At 44.6% G+C, this 23,920-nt stretch overlaps 3 protein-coding genes across 9 annotated transcripts; 2 read left to right on the top strand and 1 right to left on the bottom strand.

Annotated features, from left to right (window-relative positions):
* On the top strand, window positions 1–2,009 carry LOC311163733 (fatty acid-binding protein, liver). The gene is made up of 4 exons (XM_084222808.1): window positions 1–99; window positions 1,088–1,260; window positions 1,542–1,631; window positions 1,902–2,009. Exons 1-4 carry the CDS (start codon window positions 33–35, stop codon window positions 1,950–1,952), a joined length of 381 nt encoding a protein of 126 aa, XP_084078934.1. The 5' UTR covers window positions 1–32; the 3' UTR covers window positions 1,953–2,009.
* Window positions 2,010–5,730: 3,721 nt separating this feature from the next.
* Window positions 5,731–15,890, top strand: SRSF10 (serine and arginine rich splicing factor 10). 6 transcript variants are annotated; one of them, XM_084222515.1, is made up of 7 exons: window positions 5,731–5,929; window positions 7,709–7,815; window positions 9,481–9,582; window positions 10,938–11,100; window positions 11,389–11,442; window positions 11,618–11,719; window positions 14,757–15,890. In XM_084222515.1, exons 1-7 carry the CDS (start codon window positions 5,865–5,867, stop codon window positions 14,773–14,775), a joined length of 612 nt encoding a protein of 203 aa, XP_084078641.1. In that variant the 5' UTR covers window positions 5,731–5,864; the 3' UTR covers window positions 14,776–15,890. The 6 variants fall into 6 exon arrangements, with proteins under 6 accessions (XP_084078641.1, XP_084078643.1, XP_084078640.1 ...); XM_084222517.1 differs by lacking the exon at window positions 11,618–11,719 and having other exon boundaries at window positions 11,392–11,442; XM_084222514.1 differs by having other exon boundaries at window positions 11,392–11,442; window positions 11,618–15,890.
* A 312-nt stretch (window positions 15,891–16,202) lies between these two features.
* PNRC2 (proline rich nuclear receptor coactivator 2) lies at window positions 16,203–20,085 on the bottom strand. 2 transcript variants are annotated; one of them, XM_084222519.1, is made up of 3 exons: window positions 19,948–20,085; window positions 18,904–19,108; window positions 16,203–18,416 (listed from the first exon to the last, which is right to left on the bottom strand). In XM_084222519.1, the coding sequence occupies exon 3, from the start codon at window positions 18,396–18,398 to the stop codon at window positions 17,976–17,978; it is 423 nt and encodes a 140-aa protein (XP_084078645.1). In that variant the 5' UTR covers window positions 18,399–18,416; window positions 18,904–19,108; window positions 19,948–20,085; the 3' UTR covers window positions 16,203–17,975. The 2 variants fall into 2 exon arrangements, with proteins under 2 accessions (XP_084078645.1, XP_084078646.1); XM_084222520.1 differs by having other exon boundaries at window positions 18,904–19,105.
* Between the last annotated feature and the right edge of the window lie 3,835 nt (window positions 20,086–23,920).

Below are 23,920 nucleotides of genomic sequence, written 5' to 3'. Positions count from 1 at the left end.
GTGGGCAGGGGGAGCCCTCGCCGTGTCCCACGATGGCGTTCGCTGGCACCTGGCAGATCTACGCTCAGGAGAACCTCGAGCCCTTCCTCAAGGCTCTGGGTAAGTGCCTGCTCCCCCTCAAATCCCTGCCACCACAGCTCTTACTGCTGCATTTCCATGGATTCTGTCCTTTTCTTTCTGTGACAAACTGCCCTGCTTGGTTCAATCTGTTTGATCTCATTTGGATGTGAAAAGAAGCTGAAAGTTGTATAAATTGATGGAGAAAGGTTGCAGGTAACCCCCAAAGAAGAGTTGTTGTGTTGATTACTTGTAATTTTATGAACACATATAACTAGAAAGAAGCCATCAATGACTTGTTCAGCCTCCCAATTATTGGCACAGAAGCCCTTTCTGCAGCACAAATGCTGTCAGTAATCTGTGAATAATTAACACCTCTGAAAAGTGGTCAGTAACCTGTCAGTGCTTATCAAGTGTGATAAGTGTCAGTAATCTCTGAGTGATTATCAAATCTAATCTGAGGATTAGGAGGTGCTACAGCAATAAATATGCACTTACCTTTGCCAACAAAACGTTCCTGTTGGGGTTTTTAAGAGTAAATATGAGATCTTCAGGAGAGTGAGATCCAGTTCCAGCTGAAAAGCCTGGTCTGACAGCGTGACAGAACCAAACCCGCTCCTGGTGACAATGACACCTTCAAATCATGCCAGGGACACCCCAAAAAGGGAGTTTGAGGTACTCCCACTGTTCCAGCTCTGACTGGACAAATAATCCCCCAACTCCCTGGGAAAATAAAGTAATGCACATGTGGTTCTTTTCATGGACCATCATCACCCCAGGGGCAGCCCTTAGGAAAAGAATCTGTGCATAGTCTGACAGATCACCAAATATCATACCAAAACCTAACCAGACTAGAAGAAACGAAGAAAAAAAACCATAGAGAAGAGAGGAATCTAAACCAGGATTTGTCTTTTAACTGGGACATCACCTTCCAGTACTGGTTTTAGATCTTTTGTGCCTTTGTTGGAAGGCACAATTTGCTATTTTGCTATTTCCATAACAAACAGCCCTGGTTTGCCTATTTTTGCAGGGTTGCCAGATGACACCATCAAAATGGCCAAAGATATTAAGCCTGTTGTTGAAATACAACAAAAAGGCAACGACTTTGTAGTGACATCCAAAACACCCAACAAATCTGTAACCAACTCGTTTACACTCGGCAAAGAGGCTGACATCACCACCATGGACGGCAGGAAGCTGAAGGTAAAGCATTCCAAGAACAGGACATCTTTATTTATCCCTAAACCTCAGTTTGTGTGTGAGTGGAATTTGTTTGTACCATTTCCATTTGCAAATATTTCTGTCACTTTAACAAACAGAAATGTTCCTAAAACTCCTATTCAAATGCTGTGTTCTCCACTTTAAATCAGCAGCTGTCATTATGAAACATCAGTGTAATTTATTTCCTATTTATTAGTCCTCTACTTACTCAAATTGAATTCCAAAATATAATTTCTTAAAAATATTTTTAAATGTTCCAACAGTGCACTGTGAACTTGGTCAACGGGAAGCTGGTGTGCAAATCAGATAAATTCTCTCACGAGCAGGAAGTTAAAGGAAATGAAATGGTGGAGGTAAGTGCAAATAAGTGAAAATAAAGGCACTTGAAGAAAAATGCTGAAGGAAAAAATGTTGATTAGCTCAGTGTCTAGAGAGTGTCTCTGTGGATAAAGACTGCTCCAAGGAGCACAATCAACTCCAACTTTTCCTTCATGCAAATGTTGTACATATATTTGAAGGAAGGTGCTGTGATTGCATTTTCTTGGGGACCAGGATGGATTTGTGCATGAAATTACTGACACTTCTGCCACTTAGCCATAAAAATGTGTATTTGTCTCCCACAGACTATAACGTACGGTGGAGTGACACTTGTCAGAAGAGGCAAGAAAGCCTAAGGACAGATCCTCCTCTGTGACACCTTTACATACCTGAAATAAAGTGCACTTTCCACAAGGTGTGATCTCTGTTTTATCTGAACAACAGCACAGGAAATCATGATGATTTCTGCTCTCCTTTCTCACAGCACTTCCCCTTGCTACAGGACTGTGTTTCCCCCTCTGTCCTCAGAGTGACAGAAATCTGCCTCTCAGACAACCCAACCTGGACATAAATCACACTGTTCCAGTTCACCACAATAATCCTTGGGAGCAGCCAAAAGCTACAGAAATGCTCCTTGATTTCTTACACACAGACTGAAAACACTCAGCTTTAGTTCCTGCTTCTGCTGAAGGTTAGTCTTTAACCAAAGCCCGTTCTCTATGACCTGGCCAACAGAGAACAATCGGGCAGCTGTTGGGCTGATCTGCACCACATGGCCCAGCAATGGAAACAGCAATATTTGAAAAGCTGTGAAGCACTCACCAGTCATTAACAGTAGGGATGGCTGTTCTTAAATTCAATTACACAGAAATACAATTAAGAGGCACGACAAGAGCAAAGAGAATGAAACATTCTTCCAATTTGCAATGAACTCCCAGTGTCTTGTCATGGCCCAAGTCTGTGAAGCTGAAGTAAACCAGACTTTGTTCAGACCCTGTGTCTCTATTAAGTATAAAACACACAGGAGCTGTGCCTAGAACCATTTCTCTGCTGATCAGATCCTATTATTGTATCAGCAGCCCCATTTCGTAATTGAAGTCACTGCAGATTTGTTAGAATTGGTTTTAGGTGCAAGACCTCCATGAACAAAGCTGCTGCACTGATAATGCCATTTCAAATCCTCGCGGGGAGGTTTTACCCCAGTGAAGAGCGCTGAGTTTCCATCTCCCCATGCTAGAAGAGCAGGCTGTGAGGGGAGAGGTTGTGTTGTATTAACAACACAATATGATACAAGCAATTTGGGAAGTGTATTCTTATTCTGGGATAAGGCTGTTCTGAGAGGGAGTTTCACTGGCATAAAGGATCATTGTGCTCATTCTGCTTCCCAGGCAGGTCCAATGCCAAGCACAGTCCTGCAGCCAGAATTAAATTCCATGTGAGTTACACAGAAATAAGATCAGCAGCACAGAAATGGGGGCTGGTAAAACTCAGGGAGGAGGAGGAGGAGGCTGTTTTAAAGCACTGGTGCTGCAGAAAGCCACCCAAGAACTCAGCACCCTTCTCTCTGGGAGTTGCTGGGTAACTGCTGCAAACACACCCTGAAACCAAACACACGCTGTGGTTTTCCAGCAGGAAATTCACAGACTGCTAGAGGTCTGCAAGGATCAAAGGCTGTGCCTGCAAACTGGAGGATGGAACACGCAAGACACTTCAGGTTTGTTTCTAAACTAAGGCAGAGATCCTTCATTACTCATCTCAAATCGTTACAGAATGATTCTTGGAGATACCACACACTAAAAGGACACAAACCTTAAATAGAACTTCAACTCATGCCAAGTCATTCTAAGGGCTAAAATTCTAAAAAATTAAAGAACACTTCACCTGGCTTTCTTCGCGACTGCGATGATTTCAGTTTTCCAGCAATGGTGCCAATCTTTCCCATCCTTCTGGCAATGTCCTTCTGCCACAGGGCACCCCAGATTTGGGGGGAATCTTCAGTGCAGGTCCTTATGTGAAGCAGTGAAAACCTGAAGGATTTTTATCTGAGATCTGTGTCCCATGGCCCAAAGGAATTAGCATTCCTAGATGGCATAACAGGCTGGGATGGCAGCTCTGGATTCACTATTCCACAAAAATAATTTTTCTGTGAAGGACTCCACTGGAGTATTTATAATCAAACTTGGATCTGGTTCAAAGTTTTGATTCCCAATCTGACAAGCTCTGACAAGTTAATCCTGGCAGCATGGTTTTCTATCCATCAAAGTCCACTCTTTGGTTAATTCATTGCTTTCAGAATGTCTGTAAAATATTTGTTTTTCTTTTTTGCTTTGTGCCAAGCACTCCCACCACAACTCCAGCCTCTGATGTGCGTTCTTGGCTTGATTTTTAGGTTCTTTTAATGGTTTGTGTGAGCAGATCTGTGTTTATATTGCACAAGGTAACAACTCGACCTGCTGCTTGCATGCTAACTGTAAATATTAAATGCAAAAAACATGGTCAGAGATCCTCTTCCCTTCTCTGCTGAGTCCTGCACACAGACCCTGAACATACAACCACATAAATTCCTTTTTTTTGGAAGTGTACATGTCTGCACATCTCCTGTGTTAGTGACTGAACTTCATCTGCCATTCAAAGTTGAATCATCTGTCATTCAAAACCTGTAAAAATCAGGCACTTCTTAATGTGAGATTGCCAAGATATGAACAGCAATGTCCTCCCACCAGTTTCCTTTCATGAATATTAAAAATAAAGATGAAAATACACTGGTGGCAGACACCAGGGCTTTATCAGCTCCAAGTCCCTGCAGGAGTTTGCTGAAAATCCCTCACATGAAAATGCAGACACTTCTCATGGAACTCTTCACCAAACCCTGTGACTGTGGGGCCAGATGAGCCTTTTACCCACCTTTATGTGAGTCACACATGAGCATGGTAAGAAATAATCTCTCCACCCACCAACTGTATTGTTTTCATCACACAAACAGCTTTAATGGAAAGGGCTGGTCCTGTGCAAACAGCCTGGTGAAAACTCCTGGGGCTCAGCAGGGCTCTGGGTAACGGTGCTCTCCACAAAAATTGCATTAATTACTCCATGTGCAACAATGGTTACACATCCAGAGAGACACTGGTCATTTATTTTGTTGTTGCACAGTTGGGGCCCTGTGGGATTCCATAAATCGAGCACACCAACGATCAAAATTTATTACTATCTACACATTTTAAGAAACAAAGGAATTAGTGCGCCTTGGCTACAGGTCACATAGTTCTGAATTAGTATTCTGTCTTCTGTTGGTTAATTATTCTGCTGTTTCTCATGCTAATTAGTCCCGTTCTCTCCTTTTGGGCCCATGGCCTGTGGGTTGGTGGCCATGACCTGCCCCTGCAGATGCAAAATTACGTTTTACCCAGTTGGAGATCATTTCAGCACAGTTGTTGAGTTGGGTTTATTAGTTTCTTCCTTATCTTGGGAGTTCTTGCCAGATGGGCCATAAATTCTGCATTCTTTGTGTCCTCTATCAGCAGGCATCCTTTTTTCTCGAGTTTTGTTAACCTCCCCCTGGGTCTGAGATCATCGAAGCCTGTCCAGTCCTAAACCTCAACAAGGCAGCCCTACCAATTTGTTATTCTAACACAGGGACATCACTTAGAGCTCATTGCCTGCCGTTTCACGGGTTACATCTCCCTTCTTGTTGATTAGGCTAGAAAGCATAAAAACCTCAAACATCAAAGAATGTCTTTTCTCAACAGAACTTATACATACTCCACATTATTCAACAGCAAGGCCACAGGACAGCGATCCCTTGAGCCTCAGGAAGGGCGTTACAGCCCGAGGCGGTGTCAGCTGGGTGCACAGGAGGGAGCCGCGGCGCTGTGAGGCGGCCGCACAAGGCCGGGCCGCGCTCTCCCCTCACGGCGGGGGCGCGGCCGCCATCTTGCCCCGCGCGCGCTCGCCCTTCCCGCTCTTTCGGCGGGAAAAGCCAGCGGGGACGGGGGAGAGCAGCGCGCATGCGCGGCGGGCCCGCGAGCTCCCGCGCGGCGCAGGGGCGCATGCGCGCTGCCGGAGCGGGGCAGGATTTTGGCGCCGCGTTTCGCTCTCGCCGGAAGCCCCCCCCCGGGAAGTCTCGCGAGAGGCGGCGCGCGGGCGGGCGGTGCAGCTCCCCCAGGGTCGCCTCAGCCGCTCCCGCCGCGCCCGGGCCGCGCTCGCTCCTTCCCTCCCTCCTTCCTTCCTTCCCTCCTCTCCTTCCTGCCGTCTGCCCCAGCGCCGCCGACATGTCCCGCTACCTGCGGCCCCCCAACACCTCGCTCTTCGTGCGAAACGTGGCCGACGACACCCGGTGAGTGGGGGCGGAGCGGGGGCTCGCGCAGGCTTTGGCGGGCTCGCTAGGCCGCGGGCGCGGGGGTCCCCCCGCAGCCGGGGGAGGGAAGGGGGCGAGCCCGGCCCGCTCCTTTCCGCCGCTTTGCCTTCTCCCTGCCCTGCCTTCCATTTTCCTCGCGATGCTGCTCGTTCCCCGCCTCTCCACGCGGGTTCGTTTCCAAACAGCGTCCAGACAGAACAAAGCTGGGCCGCAACAAAGTGAAACTCCCCGCGGCCGCCTTGGAGCGTGTCCAGCGGGATGTGCCCCCGGGGCCGTGCCGGACAGCCGCTGCACTTTGGGATGCTCCTCTGGAAGTGCAGTATTGCTGATAGATGGGAGGAAATAGAGCGTTTGTGCCCAAAATTCCAGGCGTGGCCGGTCCCGTTAGTGTGGGAGCTGCTGCCGGTGCAGGTGGAATGTTCTGCCGTGGTTGTTGTGTACCGGGGCCTCTCGGGACGCTCGGTCCGGAGTCGAGGGAAGCAATGATTGGTCTCCGTTATAATCGTGTGGTTCCGAGAGCCCGTAAGGACTAAACGTGTGCGGTGAGAGAACTTCTCGTAGGGAATTGAAACAACAAAAACAGAGCATTGCACAGGTTCTTATTTATTCCTTATATACTTGTAGTGAGCTGCTGATTTTCCTCATTTCACTTGGGCAGTTTAGTGACCAAAAGCACCTTTGGTGTTTGTTATTGTTTGTGCGACATTTACACGTCGTCCTGTGGGCACGATGGAATGGAGTGAAATTAAAATTTTAACTTTTTTTCCCCATGAATTTTTTCATTTTTCCAGTACTTTATTTTACTTTAAGAACAGCTGAGGATGATCGCTTGCAAATTCTTTACAGCAATGTGGATCCTGTTGAGGGTTCACCTTAAGCACTGAGTTCTTGGAGGTGGTTTCATTGTGAGATCTCCGTGCTGGTGGTACTTCCCTTCTGCCAGCACTGACTGTGGAGATTTGTTTCCCAACTGGTGCAAGAGAAAGGAAAGAATACTAAAAACCAGTAGTAACTCTCCCATACCACCTAAATATGGTATTGCACCAATCTTCTCGTGCAGGTTTTTGTCCTCAGATGTTACAAAATTAAATGTGAGGAGCTGATGTGAATAAGAAGCCTCTGTTGAGGAGTGGCTGTTGTTCCAGGGGTGGCTGCAGCTGAGCAGTTTTGTCTCAGCTCTCTAAAGCCAAGTCATTGGAAAAACTATCCCGAGGGCATGAGTGGCTGCTCACTGAGATCTGTTCTGTTTGATGTGGTTGTAAGTATTGATTGTTCTATGGAAATGAGTTTGGGTGACTGGTTTGGTCTCACAATGTTTATTTGGATCTCATAATTGATGTTTGTGTGTTGCAAAATCACTGTCGAGGTACCTGAATAATAATAACAACGATAATTTAACAGTCCTTCGTTTCACTCTCTGCCAACCTTGGCTGCGATGAATGAACTGGTGTGCATCACTTCTCAGTTTACATTTTTATTTTAGGTTGTGCTGAAGGCTGGTTTCAAACTGCCAGCTTTTACTTGAGCATCCTGAGACCTGAGTGTTTCAGAAAAGCTCCATGTGCTGCCAGCAGGGAACTGCCCAAACACTTCTTCCCCCAAAAAACGCCCCTTTCATCCTCCACCAAATGCTTCCAAAAACCAGGGGTGCTCCTATTAACTGTAGATTTAATTTTTTGCCCGTTAGGTTCGTTCTGGTGGGTGTTTTGTGGCGCTCAGGCAGTGCCAAAGCCATATCAGGTGTTTGTGGTGTTGCAGGTCCGAAGACTTGCGCCGGGAGTTTGGTCGTTATGGGCCTATAGTTGATGTTTACGTTCCCCTTGACTTCTACACTCGTCGTCCCAGAGGATTTGCCTATGTTCAATATCCTTTCTTCAGATGGCTCATTAGTGAGGGGTGTTGAAGTTTGAAATTCAAGTTTGTGTAAGAGGTAACCAATCTAAATGAAAAAGCAGTTTACTTTTGTGTTGTATCTAATAAGTGTCTTACTTATGTCGTGGTGTTTCGTTATTTTTGAAGATTTAACTTCTCTCAATTGTTCTTTGCCTTTTTTGCAAAACTTAAGTCCAGTAATATAAAAGCTTGCTTATGCCACTGAAATTAATACTATATGATTTAAATGAAAATTTATCACTGACTCAAAATTGTCTAGCACGTTTTTATTATCACTGGTGTGTAAGTAAAGTTGTGCTTAGCAAAATGTGGCTGCTATTCATTGTTAATTTAACAAATGGAAACTGGAATCACTTGATCAAAATCAGATTGTGTAAAAAATGAGGTGAACTTCTTTCTCTAATATTGTCCCCTAATTTGCTGTCCTCTGTTGTTGCCTCAGAATGTAAAGCTGTACAGTAATGGCGACCCCAAAGAGAAAGCATGAAAGAACCTTTAGAGTAGAGTTCAACAATTAAGGCAAGTAGACAAGCCAAAGACCTCTTAAGGATCAGGCTTGAAGAGAAGGGAGAGTTTGGGAAAAGAAAAAATAAAGAAAAGCTGGAAGAAGGACAAGCCATAATGGGAGACAAAGCTTCGCTTTATCTACAAAAGGGGGAAAAGGTTGTTTTTCAAAGTTAAAGATAAAGCCATCTGTCATTTTTGGCCAAGCATCTCATGACAAGTCCTTCTGACAAGCACTTAAAGAGTTAAAGGTCAAGATGAAGTTGAATGGTGGCCAAGATTAAAGGAGTCATACCTGATGTATCCTACAGAATAACAGTTTTTCTTCTGTCTGTCATGTAAGCAGTAATTTGATGAATTTTTCTGGTTTAGTCCATTGACGAAACCTGTAATATTTCTCTTGTGAGTGCTACTGTAACTGTGGTCTGAATGAAATGGAAGTTTCTCTCCTGCAGAGATGATGCTGCTGAGAAATGAGTGGCCTGGAGGGGAAAGGCAGCTCATTGTTTTGGGTCCCACGAGCTGGAATTAGGGGTGTAAATTCCAGCATTAAAACAAATGTCTGTCACTGTACCTTGGCCCTGAATGGCAGTGCAGGGCTCCCAGTGTCTGCTCTTCTCTCACACTGGGGAGGCTCTCTCTGCACACAGGGCTGTGACATGACATCAGTTAAACATAAAATCAGTTATTTAAAACAAAAAGGAAAGCATTATTCCAATTCCTAAGTTAATAATTAATACTTACTGTTGCTATGTCCAACATAATTTAAGAACCAGGGCTTAGTTTTAATAAACTCGACATAGTGGAGAGAATAAAATGACCATTAACAAGTGTGTTTTGAAAGGATACCTTTGTTTTCTTTGCATAAGTACAAGTGGGAGAAGAAAAAAAATTAGAGTATCACATAGCAAGTGCTTGCTGATGGATAAATTCATGGTCATATTACAAGATTTTAATTTTATAACAGGAGTTCTCAGCTGGTGGTTAATTAAAGAATGCACTAGTGTGTAGAGTAGCATGACTAAAAAACTTAAAACATGGCTGTAAAATGAGAAAATAACTTGAAAATTTTCATTTTAAATACCAAATCTGTTAAACTGCTCCAATTCCCAAGTACCTTAACACTGGCACATTTGAAGATGTCCGTGATGCAGAAGATGCTCTCCATAACTTGGATCGGAAGTGGATTTGTGGCCGGCAAATAGAAATCCAGTTTGCACAGGGGGACCGCAAGAGTAAGTGCCTGGATTTTATCTGCTGGACTTCAGCACCAGCCCTGCACGTGCTGCTGATTGCTGTGATGTGTTCTTATTGTATATAAATAGCACGTGGATGTGCTGCCTTTCATCCAGTGACTGCTAATGACTTGTTTAATTATAAATGGATAACTAAGTACAGCAGTCACCACAGGCATTCTTGGGAGCTTTCTGTGCAGCTCTGTGTGACTTCCAGGATTGAGGTAATGTCTTCATTTTCATTTGGCTTCAGGATAAAAGTCATTTTTCAAGTTATCTCAATTCAAGGTGGAGCAGAACTTTTATTTTCTGAACAGATAACTGTAAAGAGAATTTAGGTCTTTAGTAAAACCTGGCTCAGCCCTTTTGGTCTAAACCAGGACTGTAATACTCATGTGATGCCCCGGAATAAAGAGATCTTAAAGGTCTTCAGTTACAGCTCTCAGAGAAACAACCTGACTGTCCAGTTCTCCCTCAAGTCTTCACAATTAACTTTAATGGAGTCAGTGGAAATTCTACACTCCAAAGGACAACTTTCTGCCCTGTGTATAAACATGGGGCTTTCTAACAAGTTTCTGAGCAAAATTAACTAAATCCACCTTAGTCTGTTGCAAGCAGCACTAACAACTTAAAATTTGAAGCCATTTAGTACAGAGGATGTTTGTTCCAGCGTGTTTAAAACACTTAGAGCATGGTCTTTGGGTTTGAATTTGATGCAAAGGAAGGATAGCTGTGCTGCTTAGAGGAAATACAGTGGAAGACTAATAGGTTCATTCATTCTTAATTACTTTAATAACTAAGCTGCAGAGCGAAAGTGAATTGTTTTATTGGGGGGTTCCTTTTGGAATCAGACTTCCTTTTGTGTGGCATCCACCAAAGCTTTTGTATAAGCTGGGCCTTTAATCATTAAAGACAGCTGTGGCTCAGGTGTGATGATGGTGCTGTGCAGCCAGGAGAAAGTGTTTAATTAGCTTTCACTCATTGGGTAAATTCAGCAATGCCAGAATGTGTCAGTCATGGGTCTGACCTGCTGTGCCAGTTTCCAGCTGGCCTGAAATCACCTTGGCCAGCTCTGTGTTCTGGTTTTATGGAGCATTAGTCCTTTCTAACTGGTTTTGAGGGTTTTTTTTTGTTTGTTTTGCTTTCTAGATTCACAGTGCCCCCAAGGCTGCATTAAATTGTGTCCAGTGGCCCAAGCAGCACAAAACAAGTGGCACAGAGCAGCCTCTCACCTGTCCCTTCATAAACATCAAATCACGAATGAACCTTTTTGCTCAACACCAAATACAAGACCTAAACCTTGAAGGGAAAAAGTAGGGCATCATCTTCACCTGCAAATCTTGCTATTTTTACAGCACCAAACCAAATGAAAGCCAAGGAAGGGAGAAACCTGTACAGCTCTTCTCGTTACGATGACTATGACAGATACCGGCGGTCTCGGAGTCGCAGCTACGAGCGCAGACGGTCGAGGAGTCGCTCCTTTGATTACAGCTATAGAAGATCCTATAGTCCCAGAAAGTAAGTGTAGTGTGTGGGGCTGGCCTCAGCTGCACAGCACAGACACACCACGCTGACTATCTCATTGGTACAGTTTGGAGTAATCTTTTGTTTCTGTCGTGGGAGTAACTGCTGGGAGTTGCGTACCTTGCATGCTGCATCTGATCAGGGATAGTGAATGAAACGGTTCTGTGCTGCATTGGAGAATAGCTAAAAGCAAATGCACAGCTTGAAAATAGAATGTGTTAAGTATTTGTACGTTTACGTAGGTATTTGTCACCGTTTACTTTTTCTGATGTACCTTTTTAGCAGTAGACCTACTGGAAGACCTCGTCGTAGCAGAAGCCATTCGGACAATGATAGGTAAAAAACCGCTTTTTACACCCTTTAAATTGCAAGCTAGATCACTGTATTCCTTTAACTATAGGTTAAAAAAAAAAGTTTCTCCTGCAAAAACGGTAAACAATTTTTAATGTACTAGATGTCTAAGAATAGTGTTTTTACATTCAAATCTCCTCTCTCCCCTTTATTCTGCTAGGTTCAAACACCGCAATCGATCTTTTTCAAGATCTAAGTCCAATTCAAGATCACGATCCAAGTCACAGCCCAAGAAAGAAATGAAGGCTAAATCACGGTCTAGGTCTGCATCTCACACCAAATCTAGAGGCACCTCTAAAACAGATTCTAAAACACACTATAAGTCCAGCTCAAGATATGAGAAGGAGTCGAGAAAAAAAGAACCAGCTAGATCCAAATCACAGTCAAGATCACATTCTAGATCTAGGTCAAAATCCAGATCGAGGTCTTGGACTAGTCCCAAGTCCAGTGGCCACTAACAGTGTATCCATGTTGGTTTAGGCATGTAAGATTCATTTACACACAGTTCAGTTTACTTAAATTATCAGGAATATGATGTTGCAACAGTGCTAAAAAATATTTTCTTTGTCAGTTTTCCCTGTAGCCGACAATGGTTGAAATTAAAACAGTGTTGAGAAGCCACAGAGAGAGAGAGGGAGAGAGATTGTCCACTTGGTTAAATGTCATGGGCAGCTACTGATTTGGTTGTGGTGTCTCTATGTATATTTTTGTAAAGATTTGCATTTTTAATGCTTAGATATTTGGTGATGACTTGATTGATCGTAACTTGCAACATTGTCCTTTTACAAATGTCACACCCATAGAGAAATTGGTACCAGTTTGTGCTGGGCAGTTAAACCAGCTGTTTAACTGGTTCTTCAACTCTATAAACTTTGTGAGGAAAAGGAAAACTGGACAGCTGTAGTGCAACACTGGCTGCTGGGAAATCAGACTGGCAGTTTGTTTCCATGGCTCCAGGGCAGGTTTCAGTGTTCTCCATGCCCACCAGCAGCAGCAGGTTGGCACATGGAGCTCTGTGGAGGGAGATTTGGGAGATTTCTCTTTAGCCTGCTGTCTGGAGAGATGGTACTAACCTTGCATGTACGACATGGGCAGAGAGCTGCTCTTGGAGCTCGCTCGGAGCCTGTGCAGTGTTGTGACCCCTCGGGGTAGAGGCTTCACTGCCTCTGCCCTGGCTGCTGGTGCTGAAAGTGAGGGGAAACCCACCTTGAAATGGAAAATCTAAATTCAGATTTCAGCAAACAGCAGAGCAACTAAATATTAGGTTGTGTGTACATTTTATGCAGTTTTTTGTATCTATTCTCAATTTTAGTGAGCAGTTAACCATAAAGTTGCTTAGTTTTCCTGCTGTTAGATACAAGTAGATCGTTTCGAGTTGTGTGTGTACAGTATATAAGAACTAAACTTTTATGCCAATGACTCCTGTGGTTAGTTGGTGTATTCATAGGTATCAAACTGTAGTCATCTCCCTGGGTTACCGGGCTTGCTTGCTTTTTGCACAGCAAAAAAGCAGTTGGTCAAGCAAGTCTGAATCACTCCTTCCTCAGAATGGATAGTGGTTTGGTTAAAAGATTTCATTTTCCTTCAGAACAAATGTTTGAAGTTGGATATGAACAAGAGCTGCATCTCTAGTTATGTAGTTTATCACTAATACAGTATATTTAGAAAATTGAACATGAAAAATAACAAACCCAGTGTGTAATCTTCCAGTATTTCTCTAGAAGGCAAGATTATGGAAATGGCTTTTGGCATGTTTTTTTTTTTTTTCCCTTTAACTTCAAAAGCCACCATCAGACACTTAAGTGTTCCTCGCTGTCTGATGTCTGTAGCATATAAAGACATTGATTTCCAAAAGTTCCTTTTTAGAGAAATGTTTTAGGCTTTGGGTTTAGTGTTTCAGCAGGGCCTTTACTGAAGCGCAGATGGCTTTGGGATCTCGTCAGCGGAACGTGCTTAGGGGTTGATCCTAGAACCTTTGTACATTTAATAGTATTTCTAACTTTTTCTTTACTGTTTGCAGTTAATGTTCATGTTCTGCTATGCAATCATTTATATGCACGTTCCTTTAATTTTGTAGACTTTCCTGGATGTATAGTTTAAAAACAGCAAAAAGTCTATTTAAAACTGTAGCAGTAGCGTGCAGCTCTAGCAGAGGAAAGTTGTGGGATTAAACTTTGTATTTCCTTTCTTATAGAGGCTTCTAAAAAGGTATTTTTATATGTTCTTTTTAACAAATATTGTGTACTACCTTTAAAACATCGATGTTTTGATCAAAATAACTAAAGACCCAGCTTATTTTCTGCTTGCTGTAAATTTAGCAAACATGCTGTAATAAAAAAATGAAGGAAATACTGATCCACTGGAATTATTGTAGCATTAGAATTTGACTCCAGAGCATGGTTAGGAGTAGAGCTATGCATCCCTTATGGAGTAAAATCTTTACTATGGTATTTCAGTAAGGGCAGGAATTTTTCATTTAGTGTCTGAATAAATGTCACTTCACATTTTGAAGGGGTACAAGACAAACTGAGAACACTAAGCATAAGTTGTACTCTAATATATTGCATTTTCTTGCCATTAGCTTTCATTATTGCTGGATGGACTTGCCCCGTAGGTTATAATTCAGATATTGTTAGCCAGATTATGAAACTACTTAAAAGCAATGACTGAAAGTTCATACAGAATCAAAATTATAGTATCACCATAACAATTTATAATTGCCATATCAAAACCGGTGCCAGCAGTGGTTCTGTGGGAGGAGGCAACAGGGCTGGAGCTGCCTCCTGGCACTGGTGTGTGCCCAGCTGAAGGTTCTGCCCTGAAGGACAAAAATCCTCTGTAAATCACTGAATTGCTTTCATAAACCCACTGTCACCCTTTCTAAGTTGAGCTGTGATTATTTCTGCTTCTAGCAGCAGAAACCCCCACTCTTTTCACCTTTATAGATTTTTATATATAAATTTAGTCTTCATGACTAGCTGCTGCTTGAGAGGGGTCCTGGTGACTGAGTGGTGGGGAGAGCGTGGCTGTGTCTGCCAGGGGCCTGCAGGGATTGCTGTGCTTGGTGGTGGTCCTGGTCCAGCCGGAATTGGAGCTGGAAGGGTGGGAGGAGGGAGGAGAATCTCCATGTCCAGGCAGAGTAACAGTAACTATTCCTTAACTGTTGTGTCAGCATGTCCTTATATTGTGTGCCTCAGCATTTATGTATAGCACAGTTTAATTTTTGTTTTGAAAAGCCAGATCATTGCAAGTATAATGTAGTGTCTGCCAGTTCTGATGGTTCTTTCTTTCTCTCCCAGAGGTAGGACTAAACTTTGACTTGACTTGTGTATATGAACAAGCCAGAAAAGCCGAACACAAACCCACGATGTTTCAAGAGTGCATGAATAAAGATGTTGTCCTAGTTCTTGCTCCCATGGAAAAATTGTGAAGAAGCTGTTCTGTGGGCCTTTCAGTTGGGGACGAGTTAGCAGGATGTGGCCAAAAGGGCAGGGAATGTTTATGCATTCATGCAAATCAAGCCACAGCCCATCTAGATAACATCTCCCTTCCTTGATGCAGGTATCCCAGTCCTGCCCTAAAAAAAGCAGGAGCCTGTCTTGTGCAAGCTTCCTGCAGGTTATGCACAGCTGGAATGCAAGAACTTTGCAGGCTACAAAAGATCATGTCTAGATATCTTTCTTTTGGAGTCTCAAGAACGGTGGGAATTGCGTTTTTCTGTGGTAAATCTAGATTTTGTCATTCCTGCAAAATTTGTAGAATTGAAGTAGCGTGTAAAAAAAAAATCTCTGCTGAAATTAATGGCTGTGCTCCAAAATATCTGCAGCGAATCGATTGGTGTCAGCAGTCATAGAAGGCTCTATTGGAACTTCTTTTTCACCTAAAGTCCATGCACCCAACTGGTAATTCAAAATCTTCAATTTAGTGGTTAAGTAGCTGGGTGTTTAATTAGGGACTCTGATAGACTGGTCTCTGAAAGCTCAATGTTATCCTTTCTATGTCTTATCAAGATGTTTAATGTACAGTATCATGGTTTTACTCAAAGTGGAATCTTTTGGTTTCAATGTTGTTTGGAGCTCTCTGCTTGGACAGAGCTTTTTTTCCTGCCTGTTGAGTCTGGTGCCAGCTGGGGTGTGCTCAGAGCAGGGCAGTGCAGCCATGCACAGCCCAGCACTGCTGCTCAGGCCTTGCCAGGGACGGGGCAGATGAACATTCTGAAGTACAGAAGGATAAAATTGACACATTTTTAGGACATAATCACCCATTAAGAACTGCTGGTTTTCTCCATTTATCTTGTAACTTGCTTAAAAAAGTCTGTAGTCCATTGCTATAATATTTGTCTAAAGATGCTCTTGCTGCTGAGACTATTGTAGGAAGGGAAGACTCTGTACCCTGTAGTGTGTTTGATTGGAGATGCTGATGTTTTATTCACCCACATCCTTTCTTCTTGAGTTTTGTGTTCCATCTGTGCAAATAACCCTGTGAATTGGGAATAAAATGTACAAGTTTTGACTATAACTTGAGAGCACCTTCTGACTTAATTAATCCAGCTGTAGTGTGTGGAAGACGGAGCCCCAAGCTTTTGGTTTTGTCAGGAATGTTAATTAGTGTTAATTCTCCAGCCCTGTGTTCCCCAACATGAAGGAGAAGGCTGCAGTTAAAGAAATCTCCCTTGAGAAGGGAACTGCCAAAATGAGGTCATCCCACTTTTCCATTTCCATCTGAAAACAAAGAGATGCTTTTAGGGGGGAAAAAAAAAAGTTTATTTATGTTTTGTTTCCAATTTGTACAAACATTATCAGTAATTGACAATTTGAAGTGGAGAATAGATAATTAACTGGGATACAGCTCAGACTCTGGTGAAGGTCCAGGTCACAACTCAAGTTTAGAGACTGCCAATTCCATGAGATTTGGAGCAATAATTTTGTAAACATTCACTTCAGCTGCCACTGCATTTGGAATGTACAGAAAGACACCTCCAAACATTTCGCAATCTGCAAAAGGCCTGTTCAAATTAAATCACTTTTTTTTTTTTAGTAATCCTTGTCTTTTGAAAGAACCCTGGCTGCTCCTGTTGTCACCCTCCAGCAGGATCAGCTGGAGGGTGACAGCTCAGGAGCCACCTGCCCTGAGCCTCTGCTGAGGGATTTTAGCAAAGACTGGGACAAAATGTTGTTTTACAGAGCACTGATGCATTTCAGAAACACAGAATGATTCCAATCCTTTAGTTTCATCAAGCACCTGAACCCAGGCATTTGCACTTCTTGTGAAACTCTTGATTTGGAACATTTCAGTGTTTTTTCATCACTGAACACACTCCTCTCCTACACATTCACAACAGGAGGATCTGGGATCTGAAACTCCAGCAGCTTTTTTTTTTTTTTTTTTTAAGTTTCTTTAATTAAAAAAAAAAATCTAAATAAGCATTTTTGCACTGATTTTACTTAAAAAAATGAGATTAGAACCAAATACAATGTGCATATTCATTGCATGTGAAGTGCAAGGGCACAGCCACAAATGTCTTTTTTTTTTTTTGTTAATTTTTTTTTTAAACAAAATATCATTTTTTTAAACCAGGCCACGTACTCAACATGGTCATCTTACATTCAGCAGTTTTGTACTAAAAATACTTCTGTGCAGGAAAGCCCAGCAGAAATTTACATATGCTACAATGTTTTACATGTATTTACATGGCTCTGTCTTCCCTGTGAGAACATCTAACACCTGCCCCAAACTATTAATTGTTACAGGGGAACCAATTTAAGACCAAACTAAGGAACTACTCCACCTTTTTTTATAAAAACTGATACAAAAATGTGGTTTTGAACTCCTCAGTGCAGTGGGCACACAAAGGATTTGGGGGAGCTTTTTTGGCAGTCACCTGGCAATGCAAGGTCTTTAGTTGGCACTCATGGAGATTCCTGGGAAGCACAGCTGGGTCTGCCCGAGGAGTTCTTCTACACCCTTCCAGAACGTTCCAGATGGGAGTCATGGGTTTGAAAGCTCACCCACCACTGCAGGAGTGCCACTAAACCTCACAGGGCAGGGAAGAGAATCAGCTGTGCCTCCCCGTGTGCCCAGGTGGAGGTTTCTGCTCTGCAGAGTGTTCAGCAAATCTCACACCAGCCTGAAAAGCAGCAAATAACCTGACTAAAGTTTTCAGTGCGTTTTTTTTCAGTTCATGCTGCATTAAGTTAGGTAAAAGGTGGTTTTCTAACAATTCAAAGCCACAATTCCAATTTTGGCACACAGTCCCATTTATTCTTAAATACAGTAAATGGTGACTGCTCAGGATTTGATTCATTTACAAGAAAATATCTATTTCACAGTGAGGTGAACACAGCACTGAACTTTTGAGGTAAAAGATGAGGGGAATGTAAACTTTCACCCCTCTCCAAGTGACTAACTACATGCAGCAAGAACACCTGGTCCTGGCACACCCGGAGTTTGGAATAGCAATGCTCAAATCTGAAACCCTGACAGTCGAAATCACTTCTGAAAATCACACAAGCTACCCCTCAGGCCTGGACTTTCAGTAAGGTTTTGAGCTGAAATGTCATTATTTCCTTATCAGAAGGTTTAAAAGGAACAGGTACCCAGTGGCTTGGTGGCTTAGGCAGAACACTTGGGGAGGGTGGCTCGCTGAACTTGGCTCCAGCATAGTTCTGGTTGCTCTGAGGGGTGAACAACAGGTTGTGATTGGACAGAGCAGGATTCCAGTTGGGATTCTTGGGGAAGTGAGCGTTGTTCTTCCCCCCTTTCTGCATGGCCTGCCATGCACCAGGAGAGGAGCTGCAGCCGTGGCCTCTTTCCTTCTTCACGTAGGTTTTCATCTGAGAATTGGGGTCTTTGCTCTTCTGCCTGTTTTTAAGTTGCTGATGGTTCTTGGTGGTATTTCTAGACTGGGGAACGGGAATGTTGTATCTTTCTCCACCACCCATCTTCAACTTAAATGTCACCTGGAAAGACAAGAGAAGTCAGGATAAGTCTTTATTTCTCTTTTTTTTTTTTTTTTTTCCAAACAAAGTATTTCAGAAAATGTTTCTATTTCAAGCAAAGGGACAAAAAACAACCTAACCAAAACTCGCTCTAAACACACCATTTCTTTCCTCAGAAACGGTCTTAACTGGAGGAATGGGACTGACAAAACCTTGCTGAGAAAATGCAGAGCCAGATTTTATCAGTCACTATTGAGTGCTGAGACATTTAAATTCAGCCTGTTAGCACCTTAAGATTGGGCAAAGTTTACACTGATAAAGCCACTGCCCAAACTTCCCCTGAGTGTAATAATTACTCTGATAAACTGAAAATTAACTGAAAAGCACCTCAAGTGGAGCAGATTTATGCAATTCCCAAAGCCCATGCCCAGACTCCAGCACAGCATACTCAGCACTTCCCTGCTGGCTCTCCTGCAACATTCATTACCCCTCTCCCACCTCCATTTACCTCTCAGTGGTCTTCTCCGATTCCACACTCTCCAACTCTTGCCCCCTTTCTTGCTTCCAAGCCTGAAAGAAGAGGTGCTGCCTTGTGCTGGACTCCTTCCTTTGGCTGGGAATAGAAGTTTTCATGGGCTGATCTGCTGTCTTCAGCCAAGGAGCCGAGCCCAACATCGGATTCTCGGCACAGAAGCTCCAAGGGAGAAGTCCTGCTGCAGAAACGAGAAAGAAATTTCGATTCAGATTATGGAAACAATTTGTTTCACTTTGGGGTGGAAAGAAGGGGAAGCGGAAATAATTCAGAGACTGCTGTGTCTGTTTATATGTTAAAGATGACAACATGCTACAAACAAAACCCCAAAACCCCACCCAAAAAGACACAGCTTTGTCTTTCTCTACTTACATAAAGTTCACCACCATACTTAGCATACCCAAAGTAACATTTTGCTCATGCTCTGTCTTACACAGCATTTTAACAGACAATCAGGAACTTTATCCCTTTTGTTTTAGTAAGGAAAAAGCAAAGTACAATAGAAAATACTTTGGGGACTGGGACCAATACAGGAACTGCCTACAGTGCCCAAACCCTTCTCCAGCCATCACAGAGCTCCATTTGTCATCTGCTTCTTTAACCTTCGTTAGCCAAGTAATTCCTTAATAACTCTTACACTAATTTCCTGTTTTGCTCATGGCTTGTATTTCCTGGGATCTCTGAGATTTTAATCCTGACGCCCTCGAGTCTGTTCTGCTCCTGTCACTCTCCAAACTCAGCGGCCCCCTGCCCATCCCTCCCAGAGCTCCAGAGGAGCCGCCCATCTCCATTTCCAGCTTCCGCCTTGTTTGGACTGAAACCAAGAGCCGAGATAACGTCACCGGCCCCGGCCAAGCTGCCCTCTGCTCCCGCTGACCGGAGCTTCTTTGCCTCCGAACTTTCTCCCTTCTCGCACCGACACCTGTGGGGAGCTGGGACCCCCCGGCCCCCCTTCCCCAACAACGGAGCACAACATGGCGGCGGCCGCGCCCGGCCCTTTCCGCACCGCTCCGCCCTTACCGACTTCTGTCCGCTCCGCTCTCCCACAAGCACGGACACACGCACGGCCCTCCGGGAACCGACTCCGCGCTGCTCCGCCGTCACCGTCCGACCCCCGCCCCCAGAGCTCGCTCCGCTCCGCTCCGCACCGCCCCTCACTCTCCCTCACAAAATGGCGGCCGCCTCCTGCGCCGTTTAACACCTTCTCCCGCCTCCCCCCGCCGCGGGGCCGCGCGGCCGCAGCCAATGGGAGCGCGCCACTCGCGCGCTCCGCCAATGGGAGCCAAGCCCCGCCTGTTGCCGGGCGGGCCCGGGGCAGAGCGGCCGCGGCGCGCGGGCGGGCGGGGCCGCCATTTGAATCCCCTCACGAAGGGCAGCGCGGGAGCGGCCGCCGCTCTTTGTCCCGCCCGGGCCGGCCCCGCCGCCGGGCACCGCCCGCGGGCCCCCGGCCCCTCGCCACAGCCCCCCGGCCACGCTGCCAGCCCCGCCCCGCCCGCGAATTAGCACAACAAACATCGGGGGGAACGCCCGCGCCAGCTGCCGCTGGGCGCTTCAAAGAGGCGAAATAATTAACAAAAAAAAAACCAAGGAAAAATGCACAAAACACCCGGCTGTGCGAGCGAGGGGCGTCGAGAGAAGGGAATCCGCGAACAAAGAGTAAAATCCAGCCCCCCGGAGATGGCCGCAGCAGAGATGTCAAATGGACGCTCTCGGGTTTGTTGTCACCATTCCCCAGCCTGTATTTGGTTAAACTATTTAATGTTTAAATTTAAAGTATTGAAGGCGACGTAGAGGGATGTTTCAGGTCAAAAGACAGGGAAAATATTCCCTAGGTTTAAAACAGCGCTGTGGGTATGCAGAGCCTCTGGCAGTGGCTGCACTTTGTGTTTATATTCACATTTTGCCTCAAATGATCGTTTCAAAGAAAAAGCCCACAACATTCGGCCTTTACCATGTGTAGGATGATTAAAAAGTAGTATACATAAGAAATTCACACATGTGAGACTGTTCAGTGCCCACCACTGAGAGGCCAGTGTAGCACTGTACACCACATTAAAGGCTGAAAAAAGGAAGTTTCAAAGAAAATAGAGAAGAACGAATTCAGTTCCAACTCCACCAAGTCACGGCAGTACTTAAAAACAACAGATGAACATTCAGAGTTTTTATTTCGAAGGAAAGACCCTGGTTTCATTGAGTAACCCTGTATTTTTAGCTACAGAAGGGAAAAATTCCTGCTTTATTCCTAAAACAAAACTGTTTCCTTACAGACCTGGTGTACCCAGGACAAGGTAAAGACTCTAAATAGAAGTTTGTATTCATCCTGAAGTTATTTGAAAAGCCAGCCTATATTTTAATACACGAGATGTGTTGACATACCTAAGCCCCGACCTTTGTTTCTGTTCTTTATTGTATGTTAGTACAAAGCCAGCTGAAATTAATTTGTTTTCCTCCCTTTGCTTTGGATTTCTTGGCACAATGTAATGGCTGAGGTCCTTATAGCAGCCTTTTTTGTCTTTACATGGAAGACAACAGTATTTGCTGTAAGCCTGGAAATTCCACTCATTAATTAACAACTCTCCTACAATGCACATCAGCAGATTTTTGCTTTGTTTCTGTCTCTAGTGGGTTTATTACTGCTAAAACACAATCTCACCCCAGCGTGTGGATGTTGTCAAGCCAGGACGTGTCAGTGGGATTAAGAAACAGCATTTTGCAGGCTGCAAATGTTCTGCTCTTGTCTGGGCAGCACAACAGTGTGTACTTTTCAGTTCAGAACAAGGGTGACACAAGGTCTTGCTGTTTGTCCTCGCTATCTTTGAGATAATTAAAGAAACATCTTGTCTTTCAGAGCTGGCTTTGGGGTCAGGCTGACACATTCAGCCTGGGGGAAGCAGGAAACGTCAGTGATAAGCCATTCCTGTATTTGTGCAGGAACTGTTCCGCTGAAACAAATGGAGTAATTTGGAGGCCAAGCAGGAGCATGAGGGTATTTTGTAAATCAAAGGGACAAATACCCCAAACACCACAAAGTCCAGCTTGCAAAATGCTGTGTTTCACCCTTCAGCTGTTGGAGCCCTGGGCTGGTTTCCTCCCCTGCAGTGGAAGGAAAGGAGATGCTCCTGGAGCTGTGGAAACCACAACACAGACAGAAGCACTCAGTTCCTGCTGCATCCTGAAGACACAGACTAAATCCTGAGGTTCTATCTCAATCCTTTATCATCACCACCCGAGATTCCTTCAACAGGAGCTACTTCACTCCTTCAAATGCTGATTTTTGAACCCTCTTCCCTTTCGAAGCTCTGGATGTAACATCTGTGGCTCTAAGCATGTGACACTACATTGACCTCAGTTACTCATGGGCAGACTGGGATATTGTAGCTGTGTCCAGGATCATGCTGTGCTCACCCTGATGTCCTGCAGCCCTGCAGGTGCTACAGACTCAGTTCCAGAGGCAGAGCCCTCAAACACAGAGCTTCCAAACCCACCCTGCTGTGCACAGACTCAGTGACCTCCACTGCACCCTCTCATAACCTGTACACAGCAGGGACAGGAGTTTCCTATTGTGCAAGCATCTGCTCTGTCTGGATTATTCCACTTCCTCCAGGTAGTCCAAAGATGACTGCAATAAATCCCAACTTCCCTCATCTTCCCAGGGAGCTGTGTTACCCAAATCCTCCTCAGCTCCCCACTACGCTTCTGCTGCCACGGTGACAGCACCTCAAGGATTTCCCCAGCCACCTTTATTTTTCACTCAGCGCCTCCACTCCCTCTCACAGCAAACATTAATCCAGCCCAGGGAAGCAGCTCCATCTGTGCTAGCACTGCCCCAACCAGCGAGTCCCAGTGAAGACAAAGCCTCCAGAGCTTCATTAGCCCCAAATTAAGATGCTCCCAGCTGTGGCTGAGCTGGATCTCAGCACACACGTGCTGCTGGCCGAGGGTTTCAGTGGAGCTGCTGAGCATGGATGCTGCAGGAAGTCTGCAGCAGGGATGACTCATTTGTTAAATCAATAGTGAACCATTGCCCCAGTTTTATTTCACAGTGACGAGTTTCCGGCAGTGGGTGACTTTCAGTAAACCCAAGATGTTTATTTTTTGTGGCTCCAAGAGCCCCGTGACACACTTGAAACTGGTTAGACGTTTCTACCTGAGTCAAACATTAACCAGATTGTTAATCTAAGTTTCCTTATGAGGGAAACATGGGAGCTTGTGGTTTTTTTTAAATCTTCATGAAAGCACTGGGTATACAGTAATGTTGAGAATATCCTTTATTCTGCCTGGCAGAGGACCCGTGTTCATTGAATAACATTCACAGCAGTGAGCTACGGGAACTGAGCAGACATTTGAACCTCTGCAGGGTAAATAGAGAAGAGGATCAAGAACCCAAACAATGTGATAAAACTACACACTTTAATTGCTTAAATCTCATTATAAATATATTGATATATGCTTTAGACATGAATTAAGTTGGTATCCACCAGCACCTGAGTTAGATCAGCTCCAGAACACGAGTTCCCTCCTCTGCACTGCTGGAGCTCGTGAGTGTGAGATCACATCCAGCCCTGCATCGTGCATTGGTGTGTGGGGCGTGCACAGCACCCAGCACTAGGAGTAAAACCCCCTGGACACCAACAGAGCCAAACCCCGAGCCTGGGGGGTTTAAAGGGCTTGTGCTGAAGCAGCTTTGTCACAGCTGACAGCTTTTCCCACTCTGGAAAACAAACACATCCAGGCACGACTGCCGAGTCACGCCCTGTTTTCTGCCTCAGCAGCTCCCCGTTGGAACCCACACCGGCTGTGAGTCACAGAGCCCTGCAGGAACCTTCAGCCCATGTAAATCAATATGCCTGGTTCACGTCCTGTCAGCAGAGAAAACAGTTTTACCTGAACCCTCCTCCCTCCAGAAGAGCAGCAGAGGTGTTTGTGCACAGGAGAATCCCTCGGCCAAGCCCTGTTTGCTCTCAGGAGCTGTGCTAGACACAGCAGTAAAGCT

The sequence above is a fragment of the Fringilla coelebs genome (genome assembly GCF_963513975.1).
Source record: "Fringilla coelebs genome assembly, chromosome: 28".
Classification (NCBI taxonomy): Eukaryota; Metazoa; Chordata; class Aves; order Passeriformes; family Fringillidae; genus Fringilla; species Fringilla coelebs.
This window is presented reverse-complemented; position numbering and strand designations above follow the sequence as displayed.

Coding starts and splice junctions, on each gene's coding strand:
- LOC311163733 (XM_084222808.1), top strand. CDS start 33: ATGGCGTTCGCTGGCACCTGGCAGATCTACGCTCAGGAGAACCTCGAG. Junction 100..1,087: donor GCCCTTCCTCAAGGCTCTGG/GTAAGTGCCTGC, acceptor CTATTTTTGCAG/GGTTGCCAGATGACACCATC. Junction 1,261..1,541: donor TGGACGGCAGGAAGCTGAAG/GTAAAGCATTCC, acceptor ATGTTCCAACAG/TGCACTGTGAACTTGGTCAA.
- SRSF10 (XM_084222513.1), top strand. CDS start 5,865: ATGTCCCGCTACCTGCGGCCCCCCAACACCTCGCTCTTCGTGCGAAAC. Junction 11,101..11,388: donor AGATCCTATAGTCCCAGAAA/GTAAGTGTAGTG, acceptor GTACCTTTTTAG/CAGTAGACCTACTGGAAGAC. Junction 11,443..11,617: donor AGCCATTCGGACAATGATAG/GTAAAAAACCGC, acceptor TTATTCTGCTAG/GTTCAAACACCGCAATCGAT.
- PNRC2 (XM_084222519.1), bottom strand. CDS start 18,398: ATGGGTGGTGGAGAAAGATACAACATTCCCGTTCCCCAGTCTAGAAAT.